General features: G+C 38.8%; 1 protein-coding gene across 4 annotated transcripts in view; it reads right to left on the bottom strand.

Moving 5' to 3' along the window:
• Positions 1-19,421, bottom strand: part of Diaph2 (diaphanous related formin 2) — a 678,308-nt gene extending 658,887 nt beyond the window's left edge. For all 4 annotated transcript variants that reach the window (XM_021152792.2, XM_021152793.2, XM_029473659.1 and 1 more), the window contains exon 1: positions 19,085-19,421. In XM_021152792.2, coding sequence (XP_021008451.1) covers positions 19,085-19,225 — 141 coding nt within the window. In that variant the 5' untranslated portion in view covers positions 19,226-19,421. The remainder of the gene's footprint in view (positions 1-19,084) is intronic.
• Between the last annotated feature and the right edge of the window lie 1,650 nt (positions 19,422-21,071).

The following is a 21,071-nucleotide window of genomic DNA, read 5'->3' as shown; positions in this document are numbered from 1 at the left end:
GTATCCTAAGTTTTTGGACTAATATCCACTTATCAGTGAGTACATATTGGTAATATTCTAAAAATCAACTTTCTTTACTAACTCATTTTATCCTCCTAGTACATATTTTCTTAAAATGAAACAGACGTGTGCCTTAAACTTTTGTTTAATTCAATATATGTGAAACTTCTGAAACTACACATACTAAAATCCATGGTTTCCTGAAGGCCTAAGTGTTTTGTTTTAGGTTCCAAATGAGTATTTTCCCCTTGCAAGTGTTGAATGTATGTCTCTCTCTCTCTCTCTCTCACACACACACACACACACACACATACACACACACACAGGAACAGTAACAGGAAGAAGATATTAGTAACTGAGTTCCTAGCATATTTTGTCCCAAATTATTAATCTTTCCTGTGTCTAAATCCCAGACATTCATAAGGCCCTTACCAAATACTGACTCACACTTTTATTCTATAGACAATTTTGTCATTTTCTTCAAAACAAATACTTGCACTAAAAATAGTATTTTGAAACTGAACAGTGTAATATATATATATATATATATATATATATATATATATATATGAATAATATCTATGGGACGACGTGTCCCATCCCAGTAAGTCAAACAGGAGGAAAAGCTATTAGCATAGGAAAAGCTCCTCCCTGTCAGCCCTAATTCTGTGGTAATGAAGTCACACAGTCCAGCCTGTTAGAGACATTCTTGAGAAGCATATTATTCATGGCACCGCATATGGGTGTCACTGAAAAAGAAACAAAAGAGAAACTACAGTGACTCATGATTGGGCTTCCAATTCCCAAGGCAACATTAGTAAGAAGAGAGGAAGAACAGGACAGGCAGTATTTTTGGATCAACACAGCAGGGGAGACCCTCTGCAAAGGCCTTCATATGGCTATGTGTTTTATGTATTTATAACTCAGGAAGTTTCTGTCCTCTTCATTTATAGTAATTCTCTTCATGCCTAGAAACTCAGAAGAGATGTAGCAAGAATCACAAGTCTCATATGAGAAAGTTGTCAAGCACAAGATGACTCCTGTATCAAAGACCTGTGCTTTTTTAAAATAATTTTATAAGGCAAAGAACTTGAAATATTTTTTCATTATATATGATAGCCTGTTCTGAAAGCTACAAAGCACTTCAAATAAACATCATCACTCATTTTCAGTAAAACACATCATGAATAATATATCCAAACTCAAATACAAAAGACTATGAATGTTCGGCCAAACTAAAACACAAAACAACCATTTATCCCATTAAAAAAAAGTTTACTTTCAAGGAAACAATAGATAAATCACAAAACCGTGTATATATATATATATATATATATATATATATATATATACACACACACACAAGATTAGGTTTTATGTTCAAAACAACATAACTAATAACCACTGTAACTATAATTAGTGCAACTCATATGTTACAGCAGGTTTATATAAGAACTAGTCATAACACATATTAACACTGTTTGATAACCCAGCTATATACAATCCTGAACCAATTTTATCCATGTGGCACTTATTTCAAACTCATGTGAGTATAGAATTGCTAGCTACCCTGTCTTAAAAGCTGTAGTAATAAAACTACGCTGTCAATGTCTGTTAATAAAAAAGCCAACCTGTTAAAGTAAACTACCTTTAGTTCAGGATTTTGTTTCAAGACAGTGCAAAGATTACTTTTCCATGATTGTTTCTAAGTTAACTTACTTTGTGGTAGGTGGTAGACACATGAAAATGGAAGTACTTTAGTGAGGCTATCTTTACCCAGTTACACATGTCACAAATCTTACAGCTTCCCTTGGAATATTTCAGAGATTCTAAGGCTGCAATCCAGCCAAGACATTACATATTTGGTTTGACAGCAAGAATCCTGTAATGTAAGTTATATGACCTTTAAGCCAGGATCTATTTGTAGGGGAGAAATAACAAGAGCTTGACTTAGAACACAAACTTGAGAGGAACAGAGCTACAGAAGAGTAGGGTGGGAGAAAGGGCCAATTAACTTGCTACAAAACTAAGTCATCAAAGCTCATGCATACTATTTACAGTACTTATTTAATTTCACAGGTTCAAATCTGTCAAATTAAAGCATTCCAAAGGGTATCAAAATTAATGGATGCTGTATATTTACACTGCAAACAAGGCAATTACCACATAGTTTTAACAAGAGTTCAGACTTCATGATATTTCCAATTACCAAAACTCTAGAGTAAGGTCTGATTACAAGTGCCAATCAGCTCCAATCACATTGTAACCTCTACAACCCCAACTCCCTTGTTCACTCTTCCCAGTTTACAGGAAGGAGCAGAAACTGTTTGAGTAAGCATCTGATGGTCACTGTGGTTGAGCCACAATCTACCCATCTTGATATCAGCTACTCTCATCCACATACCTGGGACTCCTAGAACCCCCTCATATTTCCTCAAACAGGCCCGAATTCTTAGCTCCCTTGTAATGTTGCCTTGTATGTTGAAAGTGTTTCCAGAAGATTCACAGATTAAAATATGTTCCTCTGATATAATGATATTAAGAAATACCTGGAGCCTTTCAAAGATATTACAGATTAGATGAGAAATTACTGAGCTCTTGACCACGTGAAGCTACCACAAGAAAGCAGCAGTGAGTAACCACAAAAGGACCCTCAACAGAACCTAGGCAGGATGACATCTTGATCCTTGATTTCAAGCCTCCAGAACTATATATCAATTCTGTTACATGTAAGCCATCCAGTCTTTAATGCCTTCCTATCTATAATCCAACACTGACTATGATACACATACTATTCTCACTAAAGGAAATGTTTTTCCTCACTCTATCACCATTCGTTAAAAACAATCTCTGTCCTTTTCAAGAAGCTTCTTATCCCTATCTTCCATTTGTAGTGAAATTGAGCTGTGTTCCCAAACACCTTTACCCCTGCATCTGTACTTACCACCTCTATCCTGCACCATATGTTTGTAACACCATATTCTCCAACTCTGTGTACATAGCAGGCAGGAATTGCTTATCTTAGGCCTAATAATGCTTGCTTATCTTATTACTGCGGTGGGCTTCTCTCAAACATTTATTACATGTGGTTAATTTTTGAACAAGAAGAATTTCAAAGGTAGAATTCTCCCAACTGACTAGCTCACCATGCATACCCACATAGGGACAATGCCCAACAAACCTGACCCTACTATTCTTCATCCTCCAGGAACCAGATTAAACTTATCACCTGAAGAGGCTTTTCTGTCTCTATCAAGCATAGAATGTGGCACTCTAAACAGCACTCTGCTCATACCTATTATTGTACTTATGACTTTATAGTCACCTATCCCTTTCTTCTCAATAGGCCACAAGCTTCTTGAGAGTGACACCTGCTTGTAACTGTACTTATGCCCTCAGCATGATACCAGATACGTAGCAAGGAGAGGACATACACAAATGATTATACATTGTAACATACATTTATAAAAAGCACAAGTTAGTGTGGCTGTGCATGCTGCAAAAATGAAGTTGTAGGTTGAAGGTGAAGGAAGTCTCATCATGTCATCTTTAAGCAGGTAAAAATAGTTTAACAGTTACATAAAGAAATGGATGGAAACTATTTAGAATTCACAAGGAAAGAATAAAAGTGTAGCAGGAAAGGTTAAAGTAAATAAGTGCAGCGTATGGCTTCAATTAAACAAAGGTAAAAACAGAAAAGGAATTAGGTGCTTAACATTATCCTCAAATACAAAGTACCCTTCCTGGGTTCTGGTGAGTTGAATACAAAGTAGTCGATGACTTTCATTGGCCAAATAGGAAAGTTAACCTTGATTCAATTGGAACAGAAATCATAAAGGTCAGTCAGTAGCTAATAATAAAGAAACACAGTCTGGTGATACGTGAGGCAAGGATAAACCTTAACCTGCAAAGGCAAACTTGATAGTTACCACATGAGGAGACAGTTGATTTTCATTTTTCTTGCAAAGAAGAATATTAAAATGAATACTCCCATAAAGTATTTGCTTTTTAAACTATGTTTAGTCAAACCAAACCACAGTCTGGAGACACCCCTCAGCTTACCAAGGTTGTCACCTACTGACATGTCAAAGTCAGTAGAGAAGTTTGGCATCGGCTACATGCTGTGGTATTTGAGGAGAAATAACTGTTGCCTGAATTGGTATGTAGACAGTAAACTGTGAGAAATCTGTGAACCGAGAGGAAAGACTAGGACTTCAGAAGTTAACAAATGGATATGCAGAAGGTACCAGAAGTCTATGTCACAAAGTACAACATACACACAGATCACTAGGTGTGTGGTGGCACACACGAGTATTACCAGCACTCAAGGAGCTGAAGAAGGAAGACTGTAAGTTCAAGGCAAACCTGAGCTACATGGCAAGCTCACATCTCAAGTAAATAAATAAGAGCCACATAGATGAGGAGCTAAATATGAGCAGGATCAAGAGGTAGCAATATCTCAAGGAATAAGCAAAATGAAAATTACCTTTTAAACACATTAGGAAGAGAACACACATTTTCCTTAGTTGTCAGAAATATGTTAAGTGATAAGAAATACAAAGTTCATAAGCCAAATTTGATAACAGCCCAGTCCTGCAGAAAGGAAGAAGATAAAAATACGAGTTGTGACAGCCAATGACATAAATGATGTTTCTTGAAAACAGGGATGATCTCCTGTGTCAATACAGGGCAGAGAATACAATGGAAGAAGGAGAATGTCTGAGTACCAATGGGAGTTTTCCACACTAAATAGAGAAAAAGTCAGAAGATCTAAACCAAGGTCTTCCAGCCTATCCAGTCTATCTCAACCTTGGCAGTTTGGGTTGAGTACTTCTTTGTGTAGGGGGCATGTCCTACGAATTGTAGGATATTAAATCATCATCTATACTATAAACTAGTAGCACTTTCTCCTAACTCTAAACTCTAAAATCTAAAAATGTCTCCAGAAATGATTAAATGTTTCCTGGGAATGAAAACTGTCGCACACTGAGAACCACTGGTCTAAAAGGGGGTTGGGGGAAGAAAAGACTTTTAGAGATAGAGAACCTTTTGCCATTTTTCATATACTTATTCTTAACAGAGTTATTTGGATTTAATGAAGCCAAAATAAAAAGAATATCAGTGACTAACATGGTGGGTTGAATTGTGCCCCCATCTCCATCTCCTGCATTTGAACATTTGGTGGCACTGTTTAGGGAGTTTCCAGAGGTTTTCTGGAAGGAAGAAGTCACTGGGGATGATCTTAGAAAGTGAAAACTCTGAGCCACTTCCAGTTTGCTCTCTCTGCTTTCTGCTTGCATTGGAAGATGTGAGCTCCCAGATCCATGCTTCAGACTCTAATGTATACTGCTTGTAGCCATGCTTCCCTGCCATGATGGACCTTACTATTTTAGAACCGAAAGCCCAAATAAACTCTTTATTCTATAAGGTACCTTTGTCATTGCAAAAGAAAAGTAACTTATAGGATTTTGAAGGATAGAAAAATAGGAATTTAATAAAATATTGTATCTGTTTAATTACTAGCCCACTTATCCTGTCTATCCTTCTCTTTTAAGTATGCTAAAAAGTTCTATGAAAAGAACCAGCATGGAAATTTTACCTCATTAACATTAGTGAGTAAGTGTCAAATTACCATAGGGTTCCCATAAAAATGCATAAATATTATGTCTCATTAATTTTTTAATAGTGATCATAAGTGTGAAATAGCTTGACTGCAGGCTCCAGGCATACAGTGAACTACTCATGGTATAATTTACCTATTATAGTTTTTAAAATTAAAGGCACTCTTTCTCTCTTGGGAGGGATGATGCTTAAAGCTTAGGCAAGTAGAACCCAAACTACATGATGCACTCTCATGTTATTTGCCATTTCAGCCCACAGTTAAGGTCTCTAGTAGTAGGCACACACCAGTGCTAAAATAGTTTGTCACACCACTTTCAGCAGACTAATTTAAAAAAGATTGCACTTGGCTGACTATGCTACACTTTTATAGCAGCCAATCTTTAGGCAAAGCAGACAGGGGAAACAGCAGGACAAGGTAGGTGGTTCTTGGCACTTCCCTAATCAAGGAACAATGCATATCTATCGTGTGCTTGTGTAACAGGAGGCAGCATTAGTTTTCCAAAGCAGTTTTGCCTCACACAAAAGTTCACAAACAAACAGAGAATGGGGAAGGGAGGGGAAAGGAGGGGAGAGCAAATAATACAACAGCACTTGCCATGTATTATGTTAGAAGGCACAAATGTGCAAATGGGGAGAAAGAAACAGGATGTATCAGCATTAATAAGAGTAGTAAAGCACAGCAAGCCTTGAGGTGAGCCAGAAATTGTGTTATAAAGGTCAAACTACCAAGACTGCTATTTTTAAGAACTGTGTTCATGTAGCCCTAAAATCCACAGCCACATCCCTTCTGTGCCCATGGCACTTTTGCAAATGGTCACATACCTTTCCCACTACTTCATGGCAGTGATTCAAAGAATTTTAACTTGGGATATTTCAGTTACATTGAAACACACAGCCCCTGAACTCTGTCTTCTAAATGATACATAAGCATGATGCAAATGTAGGCTAGGTCCAAAACATCACCTATCCACAGGACTACTAGTTCTTCTGGTTAATTTAGAGCAAGCCCAAGGTTTAGGCTCTTAGGCAATATACAAAATGGTGGGTTAAAACAAAAATTTTTATAATCACATTGTTCCGTAATGCCAAGGTCACTGTTCCAGACAAGTGACTTAGCTGCTCTGAGTCTTCCTTGTTATCAACAAACTAAAGTCTGTCAGGATAAAATGTGTTAATATTCAGAGGGAGACAATCTACCATCGATCTTAGAGCATCCTTGTACATTACTGCTGGATATGTCAAGACTGAAAGTTGATGCTGGATTTTTCAGGCTATTTCCTAGGATTTTGTTTGTAACAAGTGATTTTCAGACTAAGGTAACAGCTCCCAATCTTAGCAAAGACCAGACTCTGTGCTTGTCACTATTAAAGTGGCAAATCCCTCAAGCTCAGTGTTCCTCTGCTGTAGCACAACTAACTGCCTCCACCCATTACCCAACTCTACCCTGTAGAACTTAAGATTATGGTGAACCTGAGTATTGTACTGACATATTGGTATTCTTCCAATGACAGTATTCTTGGTCTCTTACTTAGAAATCTTAGGTAACCTGCAATTATCTGTGAAATGGGAACAGTGAGTAGTCAGTATAAAACCCCACACTTTGTATGATTCTTAAATATGTATTTTTAATTATATGCATGGGGTAGTATGTGTACATATATGAGTGCAAGTGGTCAAAGAGGCCATAAGAGGACCCTAGATGTCAGGACAGTCCCTAACAAGGTTCAGTATTCCTAAGTGACACATCATTTCCCCAGCCTTTTTTGTATAATTCTTTACAAACACATGCAAAAAAAAAACAGAAAAGCAACCAGACTCACAACATTGAGTATCACTGAATTATCACTAGGTAGCCTGAGTATTTGTTTATTGAAACACAGAAATGACTCAATGCCTAGAATGACCTATGAATGATGCTAACACTCTCTAGAGGGAAAAATATGGATAAAACAGTTTTGCTGTAGTATTCACTGGACCAAAATAATCCAGAAATAAAACAAAACTATAAAGTCAGCTAGGGTATCCTGTTTTTAATATTCAGCCTATTATTTTAATTTTCATAATTTTCATAATTTTTCATAATTTCCACTTTTAATCTAACTGAAATATAGATGGCATGCATTTGTGTTAAGGCAGACTCATTATAGCTCTAAATAATCATTGACCCTTAGTGGGTGGAAGGAGAATGAAACATATGCATATCATCTATTTCTACCCCTTTGTTATACAGAATAAACTGACAGCTAGAAAGATAAATAAATGATGTGCCCATAAATACATTTTCATGTTAGTTCACTTCTAGGAAATCTCAAATATCCAAAAACAAGCTCTTCTAAGTAATAGAATGGCATACATATCCTAGTTAACTCATTGATCCTTGAAAACTCATACCAGTGTATGAAGATAAAAAATGCAGTTTCTACTATTTCCTGAAAACATGGTTGGTGGTAAGTTTGAATGGGAAACACCATTACATAAATATCTGACAAATTCAACAACTGATTTAACATTTAATGACAATTTTTCTACATTGATAGTCTTCAACATACAACTAATAAACATGACCAGGAATGTGACCTTCAGCATTAGAAACATTCAAGTGACAACTGATTCTTTCAAGGAAAGGAAGGAGTTAAAAGCCAGGATCTACAATGTAATTCAATAGCATACCTTGATCCATAATTAGCTGGAACCAAACTGGAAGGACAAGTGTGGAAAATTGGACTTATAGCCCTGTACAATCCCTACTTTCAGTTATAACTGAAACCTCATTTCATTTGATATAGAGACACGGCTACTTAAAAAATTTAGGATGTAGTTTCGGGACAACTGACTTTATATAAAAATGGAGCACTTGGATCTCAGGACAATTCACAAGAGCATCTGAAAACAGTATGATAGAGCAAGGATAGGCTATACTGCAAAGATGTAAGAATTTAGAGATCACAGAACATAGGTACACCCTGCTTTAGCAAAACAAATACATGAAAAATCAGAGCCAGACAAGGCACAACATGGAGAAAATCCAGGCCCTTTTTTGGCATAGTAAATTTGTTCTCCCATTTAAAGACCATTAGCTATTCACCAAAGGGGGGGGATGTAAGTTACTGCAGTGACAATGACAATCTGTGAGGGCAACCCAAGAAAGGTTATATTCGCTCACAAGTGTGTTATATACACATTGACTCTTCTGGAAAACATTGATTTCATAATGGAAGATACCAGACTGCAGAGCATATTATAAGAAGCCATGTCTCTGCCAAACCCATCTTAACATTCTGTTTGTTCTCGCCTTGTATCATGGGTGATGTAAATGAAAATACATTCAAGTTATAGTACAAACTTCGAAAAAGTACAGTCTTATCCATATGATCCATGACTATGCAAAGCTTATTTAAACAAAACAATTTCAAGAAAATCACTTGGAGGACTAAAGAAAGAGCAGAGCCTTAGTTAATCCTTCACTCTAGACCCTCAATGACATGGCCATTCACATATGGGATTTTAGAATTCAAAACCAAATGTAGTCAGGTATAGGGCATTACATACATATATGTCACAATCTTGTTCAAAATGAATGACAAATGAAATATACCTATTCTAGAAGGCCAGAGAGATGGTTCAGCTGTTAAGAGAACTTACTGGTCTGCCAGAATACCCAAGTTTGGTTTCTAGCACCACATCTGGAATCTTACAAATGCCTATTCTCCATCTCCAGAGATCCAACATACTCAGGAGCACATAGGAACATAAAAGTTTGTATAACTAAAATTAATTTATAATTTAAAAAAACAAGTATTCTAAATGAGACATTCAACCTCTCTGCTTTCCAAAACTAGTGCCAGATATAAAAATGAAATGCATCACCTAACCTATATAAGACATTTGTGTGAAATACAAAAATACTCCAGAAAGATAGAGCCTTGTTATCTGTCTGTATACTTTGGCAAATGGTGTGATCTCTATAGTCTGATACCCTTGTGTAGGACCCAACCCACATAATGACACTGTTCTATTATACAATACATGTTATTAAAGGTCGAGATATAACTGCAAAATATCTTACTATCTACGTATAGAATCTTCCTCAATAGCCCCAGCTAGCTTGATGTGCTATTAAACAGTTCAGATTTTACCAGTGATTAATTTCAAAGCACATAAAACAACACATCCATATCTTTTCTTCCCTTAAGCAGAATAAACGGAGAAAATGCTAGCTGTCTATGGAGCCCCAACAATTATCACTCATTTATGTGTTTAGAGAAAAATCACCCACTTGACTGGGTCAGCAACTGCTCATTCAAGAAGTTAAGAACTCTTTCCTGTCTAGGCCGGAGCCCTGAGCCGACCTCGGCACAAACTCAGCAGCCAGTCCCACATCACCCAGAAGATGATCCACTTGCAAGCGCTCTAACATGTCCAGGACAATAGGATCAGAGATGAGGAGGACATAACATCTGCCCCAACACTGGGAGTAACTGGGATCAGCGGGACCCAGGCACCCAGGAACTCCAATCAACCAGTGGCACTGTTACCTTCCGGTCTCAGCCAGCGCCATGAGCAGGCCTTGGGTGCAAACTCTGCAGCCATTCCCACAACACCCAGAAGAGACTCCACTCCGAGGCATTCTAACACGCCCAGGATCACAGGATCCCAGGATCCCAGAGTCAGCTGAACTCTGAGGAGTTCTGACACAACCAGGATCACAGAAAGGACAGGACTCAGTCAGATATAGCAAGGGCAAGTAGCACTAGAGATAATCAGATGGCAGGAGGCAAGCATAAGAACATAAGCAACAGAAACCAAGGTTACTTGGCATCATCAGAACCCAATTTTCCCACCATAGTAAGTCCTGGATACACCATCACACCAGAAAAGCAAGATTCAGATCTAAAATCACTTCTCAGGATGGTGATAGAGGGCTTTAAGAATATAAATAACTCCCTTAAAGAAATATAGAACACAGGTAAATAGCTAGAAGCCCTTAAAGAGGAAATACAAAAATCTCTTAAAGAATTACAGGAAAATACAAGCATACAGGTGAAGGAACTGAACAAAACCATCCAGGATCTAACAATGGAAATAGAAATAATAAAAAAATCACGAAGGGAGACAACCCTAGAGATAGAAAACCTAGGAAAGAGATCAGGAGTCAGATGCAAGCATAACCAACAGAATTCAAGAGACAGAACAGAGACTCTCGGGTGCAGAAGATACCATAGAAAACATTGACAAAACTAGGGTCAAAGTATATCATTTGATAGTAAATCAGATTCGGCATGTTCAGGTAATAAGTTTCAAATCAGAGAGAATGCATTTCTCTGGATTCATGAGTTTCACAATAAACAACCACGTGAAAACATACATCAACCTTTACATGGGCCAATCGTGAGCTGTCTTCCACAATGAGTATTTTCCATATGAAATCAAGATCACAGCAATGCTTTTATGTCACTTAAGCATCATCTTGGTCTTTTCTCTGTCTTCAGAGAAAAATAATGTAATACATACCACAAATCTTGCAGAAGGAACTTGGAGTAAGAGAAACCAGGATCTTCAGTACTAACCATTTGGGTGCTAAAGCTACCCAGTAATATATTAATCAGATATGCTGATTCATATAAATTTAACATATATTATCATACTATTTTCAGAGCACCTTGGTTTTTACAGTATTGTTTGAGATCAGGTCTGAAATGAGTAAGATCTTACTTCTTTGACATGTTGCTACTGGCAAAGTTCTTAGTACTTACAGTGAAATCTAAGAGGATTATAATTATAAATTGTTCAAAAGGAACAAAAGAAATGAGAGATTGAATAACTTTTTACTTTTAAGAGTCCCTGAAGCATAATGACTCAGTGCTATAGATAACTTCTACAATAGAGGTGATAGCTTTTAAACTTATTTCTAAGTCAGCCCCCATAACACCTGAATGACTCAGTTTCCTTATTTGTACAACATTACTGAGCTTCCTGACAAGACAGAAGGTCATACATACCTACTAACTTTTTTTAACAAAAAATATAATGCCTGAAATTGATCAATTCAAAGAAAATGGTAGACATGTTCTTTAAAAATTTAGAGTGTGGGCTGGAAAGATGGCACAGTGGTTAAAAGCGCTTACTGCTCTTGCAAGGTCCTTGGTTTGTTTCCCAGAACCCACATGGTGACTTCAAAACCATTAAGAAACTCCAGTTCCAGAGGATTTGATACTCTCTTCTGACCTGTACAAATTTCAGGCACACACATACATGTGGATACACATACATGCAAGCAAAAAACATTCTTACACATAAAATAAATGAATCTAAAATTAAATAGTAGTACAAAAGTGTAAACAAAAGTTAGGCTCACATCTACAATCACTCAGATGAAAAGCTCATTAGTAAAAGGACTGACAAAATGTGTAATGCTTCAAAAACAAAGGGAATTGGGAATGAGAACAAGGAATCCATCAACACACACCTGATTACAGTATTTTGTACAATAACAATATTAGGGATTTCAAATTGCAAAACAGACATGAAATTCAACAACCATAAACACATTTTTTTTTCCTAAAAATGGGGACTGACCTCAGGTCATCATCAATTCCAGGCAAGCACTCTATCATGAAACCATGCCCTAATTCCATGATCACATTTGATTCAGATGATAGAATGAGCTAACAGTAATGTATATTTCTGTAACATTATACAATTTCCTAAATGTGTTATTAATCTTTACTGTATTTTATCTGAGCCATCTTGTCTGACAGTATGTTTTTGTAGTTCCAGCTACTGAAGTACCTGTAACAGGAGGATCACCTGAGGTCAGGAGTTAAAAGATCACCTGGGCAACAGTGTTGTAAGACCATGTCTCAAAATCAAACATTTGGGGAAGGAAGCCATATCTCTGAGTGGCAGAAATTAATCAAAGTGCTCAATTTTCTCATATTAATATTCATCAGAGATCACAAGCAAATAAAAGACAGAAAGGACACTGGAATGCAGAGCTTTTGACTCAACACTCCATATTGTTTTGAGATTAATCTGAAGCCTCCTAGTAATGACAGCAATCTGTTACTTGGCTCACTTGTGGCAGTACTATCTCTCTGCATGGGAGTTCTGGCTCTGACATCAGAAGGATCTAAACAAACAAGGGGAGGAGGGGAGTTTCTCATGACCCTTGAAGACATTGTTTGAACTTCTAGCTCAGAGAACAGACAGGGAAACCAGGCATGTAGGCTCAAGCCATAATCTCTGTATGTGGAATATGGAAGGAGACAGCATCTGGTATTGACCAGACTCATAGTGAATTTAAAATGAGACATGGGTCTCAAGAAAACCCAAAAACATATAAGAATGGACAGGAAAGTTCATCTGATAATAAGCACATGTGCATACTAACAAAATATATTATTAACATGCAAACAATAATAATTTGAGTTTGGGGATGTTGCCTAGTTAGTAGAGTGCCTGCTTAGAACATATGAAGTCCTAGGTTCAGTCCTCAGGACCACATAAACCAGACACAGCATACAAGCGTATAATCTCAGCATTTGAAGTAGAAGTAGAAGGATAAGAAGTTCAATATCACCCTGAACTTAATATGGAGATATGGAGTTCAAGGCCAGCCTGGAATAAATGAAACCACATCTCAAAAAAAGAAAAAAAAAAAACTATGTGTGTGTTTGCTTGTTTCTTCTAAGTCTCTTCAACAATTCAATTCCCAATATACCTGACCTTTAGAGACAAAAAACCCTAGCTATTTATCATTGGCTGGTTTATAAGAATAAACATAAAAGAAGAGCCATGCCCAGGAGCACTTTAAAATCTTTGTAAAGCAAGATCAGTACAGAACATTGAAATTCAGGACAGCTAAATGTTCAGATGACAGAGGAATCCTCAGTAAGCTGAAACAACAAATGAAGGTTTAAAGCAACAGTTCTAACCTGTGGGTCCCATGACCCCCTTGGTGTCAACTAACTCTTTCACAGGGGTCAAAATTCAGATTATCATACATATCAGGTATTTATATTATGCTTCCTAACAGTAGGAAAATTATAGATATGAAGTAGTAACGAAAATAATTCTTTGGTTGGGGTTCACCACAATGTGGGCTGTGAAAGCTATGAGATTCGTTAAAGGAAAATAAAAAAGATGCTTCCAATTTGGTGAGAATACCAAGAGCAGAGTTGGAAAATGGGAATTACAGGGATAAAGAAACTCGGATGTCTGAACTACATGAGCAGCAACTGAAATCCAGGACTCTAAATGGCAAATTCCACTCTGCTACTCCTGGCTGGCCTTCCTCCCTCCATTCCAACATCCCTTTACAGGAAATTCTCCATTGTTCTTAAATTGTCACTGAAAGACTTGTTTAATCAGGTAACTCCCTCTTTTTAATCTCTCCAGCAACTTCTGCTGACTTTTTGGGAAAAAGTCAATGTTCCAACATGACACACAAAGATCTACTACGGCCTACAGCCCATCCCTTTATAGCCAGATCCATTAAAATGTAAATTTTTGTTTCTGCTGCTTTCTGTTTCAGCCATTAATTAGTATCTAGTTAAACATTCATTATCAACATATTCTACCCCTACCTACCTTTGTATATTTTGCCATTTTGGTCTAGAATGTCATTCCCTCTTCTTCTTCAAATAAAACACTATTCAAGCCTTGGTGCACAGATCTACTATAAGCCTTTCTTTACCTCACCCAAGAATCAACTTTAGTGCTGGACAGAGGCTTCAGCAGGTAAGAGCATTGACTGCTCTTTCAGAGAATGCAGATTTGACTCTCAGCACCAAACAGTTGCTCACAAATGTCTATTAACTCCAGTTACAAGGAATTGGAAGCTCTCCTTTGACCTCCATAGGCACCAGGCATACAAACAGTGCACAGACATACCTATTGGTAAATACCATACACATGAAACAAAATAAATAAATAAATAAAGACTTTTTAAAAATCCAATTTAGCTGGTCAGTAGAAGCATGCACCTTAAATTCCAGCACTCAGGAGACAGAAGCAGGAAGATCTTAGAGTGTAAGGCCAGCTTGGTCTACAGAGTGACTTCTAGTACAGCAAAAGCTAAAGAAAATCTGTCTCAAAAAAAAAAAAAAACATAAAAATCAAAATCCAATTTGACTTAAATTCCCCTCTTTGGCATTTTTGTAACACTGATAAAATTAACTCACTTTTCTGCTTCACTAAACTAGGAGACATTTGGGTTTTTTGTTTGTTTGTTTGTTTGTTTTTTGGTTTTTGGGCTTTTTTTTTTTTTGAGTCAAGATCTAACTATAGGCCAGGCTAGCCTCAAATGTGAGATGTTCCTACTTCAAGAGTGCTGAGAATACAGGTATGCACCATTTTGTCTGGCCTGACTATGAGCATCTTCATTTCACTGAACGTGAACGTTAGAGTAAGTACTTGGTAAACATAGTATATACATAAAACCATTGGGGTCAGAATTTAATAGCTAAAATCAAAACAAAAATCATCTCATTGTAAATAAATGGCCAAATATTCAGCTATATCATAACCAAAAGATCCATGTGCTATTATAATTATTAACATAATTTTACTGACATAAAAAAGAAACAGCTTCAGAAATTATATAGAAAAAAATTAAAACATCAAATATTGTCAAGCTACTCTATATCCACCATCTTGCAATAGAAGATAGAGATATTAGCTTCACTTTAACAATGTCCCCCTTTGCTCTTGTTCTCTTGTGTAGCCTCACTTGTCTATTGCACTCGGGCATGTGTGTGTGTGTGTTTTTGCATGTAATATACATTATAGTGTGTGTATGTACTCATGTAATATGCATTATATTTATAGAAGCCAGAAGTCAATCTTGGGGTCATTCATCAAAAAGGACTTTCTTTCTTCTTTTATTTTTAATCACTTTCAAAGGAATCGGGGACCCCTTTGGTTAAATTAGGCTGGTTGGCCTGTATCTCCCCAGGGATCTGCCTGTCTCTTCCTACCTACATCCCTGTGATTACAAATGTGTGCAACCAGCAGACTATACCAGATTGCTGGCATCAAACTCAGATCCTCATGTTTGCATGAAAGCACTTTATCAACTGAACTATCTCTCTAGTTCTAATACTGGACTCTTTTAATGGTTAAATCATTCCTTTAAGCATATGAGCTTTAAGACAGAGCATCTTCCTAACACTTCTCTAGAGCACTTTATCTCCTATTCAGTTTAACAAAATATAATACATGGTTGGCATCAAATTACTAATTAATATAAGAGTCATGCTGTTTAATAGCATGCTACTGTTTGGGCCTAACCAGAAAGTTATATAAAATCAGAAACTCTACTACCAATATATTATTCAAAACGTGCTGAGTCAATGAATGAACTGCTTCCCTTAATAGATGAATGGATGGATGGATGGATGGATGGATGGATGGATGGATGGATGGATGGATGGATGGATGGATAGATGGATGGATGGATGGATGGATGGATGGATGGATGGATNGATGGATGGATGGATGGATGGATGGATGGATGGATGGATGGAGATGTGGGGGTTTCATTATGAGGATACAAATGTGAAAAACTGAAGTGAATTATATTACACCTTAGACTCACACAACCTTAAACAGAAGTCATTAAAGTTCTGATAGGTCAATCTGAAAAAGTTTTCACTGTTAGGCATCAAAAATGTGGGACTATAACTAGCCTACAAAAATTTTACCTACAAAAATACAACCTCAATCCCCATTTTTCCAAATCCATAAGCAAATAAATGAACACAGTTGCACCAGTCTTATAGTTTAAGAAACCCTTAGACTACAGTGATTGAACTAATTGTTTTATAAAACAGGAGTTTCCCTCAATTCTCCAACTGTCTTTTCCTTTGCTGTCTTTTGAACTGCAATGATTCTTTTTTCTTTCTGCAAGTCATGGATACTTGTAAGAAACTAACAAAAGGAAGAAAAGCCAGAAAAATAAACATACCCCTTTTTTTTTCATTTAAAGAGTTTTGAGCCCCTAATAATACAATAACCCAGACAAATAACTTATATTGCCATAAGGCTGTTTTATAATCACATACAACTCCTTTACACACATTCAAAATTTGGAATTATCATAGTGAAGCATAATACATAGCATTAATATTTTTAAAATTTAGTCTAAGGGCGCTGGAGAGATGGCTCAGTGATTAAGAGACTGCTCTTCCAGAGGACCTGAGTTCAATTCCCAGCAACCATATGGTGGGTCACAATCATCTGTAATGGGATACAATGGCATCTTCTGGTGTGTCTGAAGACAGTGACAGTGGTACTCACATACATTAAATAAATAAATACATAAATACATAAATCTTCTAAAAGGTCTTATCATACTTTCAAAACTTTAAGAATCCCAAGTTTACCAAAACTTATTGTTTGATCAAACTCTTTGCATTAAAATGAGTCATATTCAATTCCTGTTTTTATTAGCTGTGACACATTGGCTTCAGGAAATCACATAAAGCTCAAAAGTTATAGTTGAGTAGAAAAAAAGAAAATTCATGTTGGTATTACACTCTGGGTTCCAGTACTTGATTTGTTGTATCAAGCTGGGTTTACTACAGACCAGTGAAGTTAGTTAGCTAGGAACTGAAAGTGATACTATCTCAGAATCACCTAGTTACCTTGTCAAATCAACTAAAACATAAAAGATGAACTAGGACGAATAGCCAAAGAGTAAATGTTATTACTACTAGAGATAAATGCTTCTCTATTACTATACTGAAAATTGGGAGATTCTTGCTAAATGTATAAAACTATTTATGGAAACTATTCCTTAACTTTTATTTTTAAACGTTTTACTACAGTTTATACTGGGCTAAGGGGAGAGGGAAAACAGAAGTAGGCTTACTCTTGTACCACAAACTAGTACATTTCAAAGTCACATTATCAAAACTTTTGACTGCTTGGCTGAGGCAGTGACTCGTGCACTCAGGAGACCCACGGAGGAGGATCTTTGTGAGTTCAAGGTCAGCCTGGTCTACACAGCATGTTCCAGAACAGCCAGGGCTTCATAGAGATACCCTATCTCAAAAAGAAAAGAAACAAATTGAAATACAATAAACTCAGAAGTGTTTTTCTTGAATCCAGGATGGTGTGAGCCCTCATCACTGTGATAAATATTGCAGACAAGTCAAAAGAACTGTGACTCAGTTTCTTTATTTGTAAGTGCTTGGGGTAATAGGACACATTAGGGAAGTGATTTCTAAATTTGTCTCGGGTTTTGATGAGATTTTAAAGTTGTAATATTACTCTAGCCCAAGTCCGATTGCACATAATGGAAGATTTCACATGTCCTAATATTTGAGCCCTGTTTTCCCGTATGGACAGTCCATAATAGGAAAGTAAACTGGAGCCAGGAGAGAAGTGCAAGTCCAGACCAAGTGGCCAGATGCCACAGGAAATGGTTTGAGTTGCATGTCACAGTCTCACCCTCTCTTCTACTATAATCAAGTTGTTGTTTACAACTGAAATGTAGACGAGTGACATGGACTTGTACATGGGATGTGGAGTAGGATTCTACTGTTCAAAAGTCTCAGGAGAGGCTCAAAAGTTTGTTTGCTGAATCTCTGCAGGAAACTCCTTTTTCCTCATGCCACTGAAATTAGAAAGTTTACCAAAAGAGGAACCCTTTTAACTGATGAGTTGAAGAAACCCCAGTATTTCCCAACCCAATAACAGGCCCCATCGATTTCTGGCCTCGGCAGGAAATGAACTACTACTGGACCACACTGTCAGGACTGCGAGACAAGTATGGGGAACATAACTGCTTCTGAGCATTCTCAACCAAGTGGAAATGCTGTGCTGGGATGCGGGGGGGGGGGGGGGGGGGGGGGGATGGGGGGGTGGTTACCCAGTCTCCAACTCCTCCCACGCTCCCCCCAAGTCCCAGACTTCCAAAGAAATGTTTCTTGGGTGAGCACATGGGGGGGGGGGGACGCACGCAGGCGCCTCTTTCTCCGATTTCTGGCAAAGTCTAAGGACCTAGGAACCTATGTGGTGCTTGTCTTGATTTCCTTAGCTATGAGTGGGCTCCGATGTGCTCGAAACGGAGAGGAAGGAGGCTCCCCTGCCCGGGACCCCAAGTGTTAAGGGACCAAACAGCAACTGACAAGAGGTGGGAGGGAAATGGAATCCCGCAAAGAAGGTTCGCGCCCACAAGTTAGACAAACAGCCCTACCCCAGTACTCTAGGACGCGACGCAGGGTGTCCCCAAGTTGGGGTGGGGCCTTTCTCCTCCGCAAGCTGACCCGAGAGAGAAGGCCGGGTAAAGTGGAGAAGGGGTGCTCTTCCGCCCCCGCGCCGTCTCCGTTCCCTGAGTTGTGCGGCGAGATCACGGTTGCGGCCGGGAGGGGAGGGCCGGCTCCCAGGCGTGTTCCTGGGCAGGACGATCCCGGGATCTCGGGTCTCCGAGACCAGCGGGGCTTGCGGGAAGACTTACCAGTTTGGGTTTGTTCCTCGTCTCCTCTTCGTTGGCGGCCCGGTTCCCCGCGCCTCGCTTGTTGCTCCGGCCCCCGCCGTGTTCCTCGCCGCCACCGCCGCCGCCTCCGGCTCCCGACGCCGCCGCCCCGAGCTCCTCCATCTTTCTCTGGCCCTGTCACCTGCCGCCCAGAAACCCCAAGTCTCCTCAAGGGCAAACACCCCTCGGAGCGCTAAGAATGTCCCGCGTCCACGGACAGAGAGGGTTGCCCGCCAAGCGCCGCTCCCAGGCCACCGGGTCTCCCCAAGCCCAGGCAACCCCGACGCAAACCACGCCGGTGCCACCACTCAGCGCTGGGGCAAGCCCTGCCCCTAAGCAGCTGCAATCACCGCGGTCGCCTCCGCCCTCGGGGCGGCGTTTAGGGTGGAGGAAAAGTAGGTGCCTATCTCTTTAAGACGGCCTCTACACACGTGATTCATCAAAGTGCCCGCTGTCGGTCGCCCGGGCGGGCTCCGAAAGCCGCTTCCTACTCGTGGAGCTGAGCCTCCCGGGCTAAGGCTGGAGCCTACCAGAGGACACTCTACTGTGGTTAAGCGCTGATTTCACTTCCTAGTTGTCTAGTACCAAAAGGAAGGGAACTAGTCTAGACGGGTAAAAAAAAGAGAGAAAGAGAGAGAGAGAGAACCCATTTTAGAGATAGGGAAACTGAGTGAGGAGGATTCTTGTGAGCATTTTACTGGCTAGGCCACAAATAATCAGCTTTCACTAGTGTTGGTCACCCGTACCCTCCCTAGGCAGAAGGCCCTCAGGGAATGTGCTCTTGCTTCATTCAGTGGGCAGGTTTAATTAGCAAGGCAACTGGCAAAGTATAAGAAAACCACCATAGGGAGTTCTGATTAATTGCCTAGACAGATTGTATGGGCCAAAGTGGAAAGAGTGGGTGCCTCTGTTGCCACGATTGCCTTGTGGCCCAAAATATATAATCATTGCTTTCTTTGCAGGCTGTTGGTTAAGGCCACCCTACCCCTACCGTAGATAGCTTTTTAACCAAAGCACCTATTTATTTAGAGTTTACTATTGGACTGAGTCCTCTCTTCGATTTCCCAAGCTAGTTTAGGTTTAAGGTTATTGCAAAGAGTAGTACATAAGATGTTATGTGTTGAAGCTTTGTTTAAAAGATAAATCTCTAGACAACTGATGTTTTTGTGTAGTACCAGGGAGCAGCGTATACTCCTCTTCTCTCAAGGCACCACACCTAATATTTCATCCTCAGAAGGTAGATTTTCCCATTGTTTTCCAAAGGAACCTTACAAAGGCGGGGTTTCAACAAACCAACAAACCATCACAGAATTAGAGACCAAGTGGTGGGGAAGCCACTTGTATTAGAAACTTAAACACCAAGTCTATAACCATGTATATAACCCTACTAATGACGAAGATAACTTTGGGCTGTGAGACCATTTGGCCTTCTCCAATTCAATTTGAAGTTATGCTGAAACAAACTTTTATCAGAATGAATGCAGTATGATAAATTTGGCCATCATGTGAGTGCAATGACATAAATACCTTGAATAATAGAGCAAAAGAATTGTAGATATCTCAAAAGAGCTCAAGTCTCAGCTTTGTCTTTATCATTAAGTTTCTTTTTAATCCTGTGGACGGGCTGTCTATGTTACTAAAGTAGCCAACTACCCAAGCAAGGCAGCGCAGGAGTTCATGCTCTCAATACAAAGGACAGAAGCTCCGAGACACCTTTGCTTTGTTGAAGATCATACTTAACTACAAATTAGATGTGTATTTTCAATTTGACTCATTCCGCACATACACAACTGAATCTAAATTTCATTCCACCTAAAAAAGAGTAAAAACACAATAGGTTTTACAGAAAGATACTGAATGGTATTCCAACACCTACATGTACTTCCTGTAGAAGAAATGTGGGTATAGGTCAAAGTGAGGGTCTTGGAGTTGGAAGGCTAAAGCTGACCTCATGTCTGCCCCTTAAGCT

Source organism: Mus caroli, chromosome X (genome assembly GCF_900094665.2).
Source record: "Mus caroli chromosome X, CAROLI_EIJ_v1.1, whole genome shotgun sequence".
Classification (NCBI taxonomy): Eukaryota; Metazoa; Chordata; class Mammalia; order Rodentia; family Muridae; genus Mus; species Mus caroli.
The sequence above is the reverse complement of the archived record's forward strand: the minus strand, read 5'-3'. Positions and strand labels throughout refer to the sequence as shown.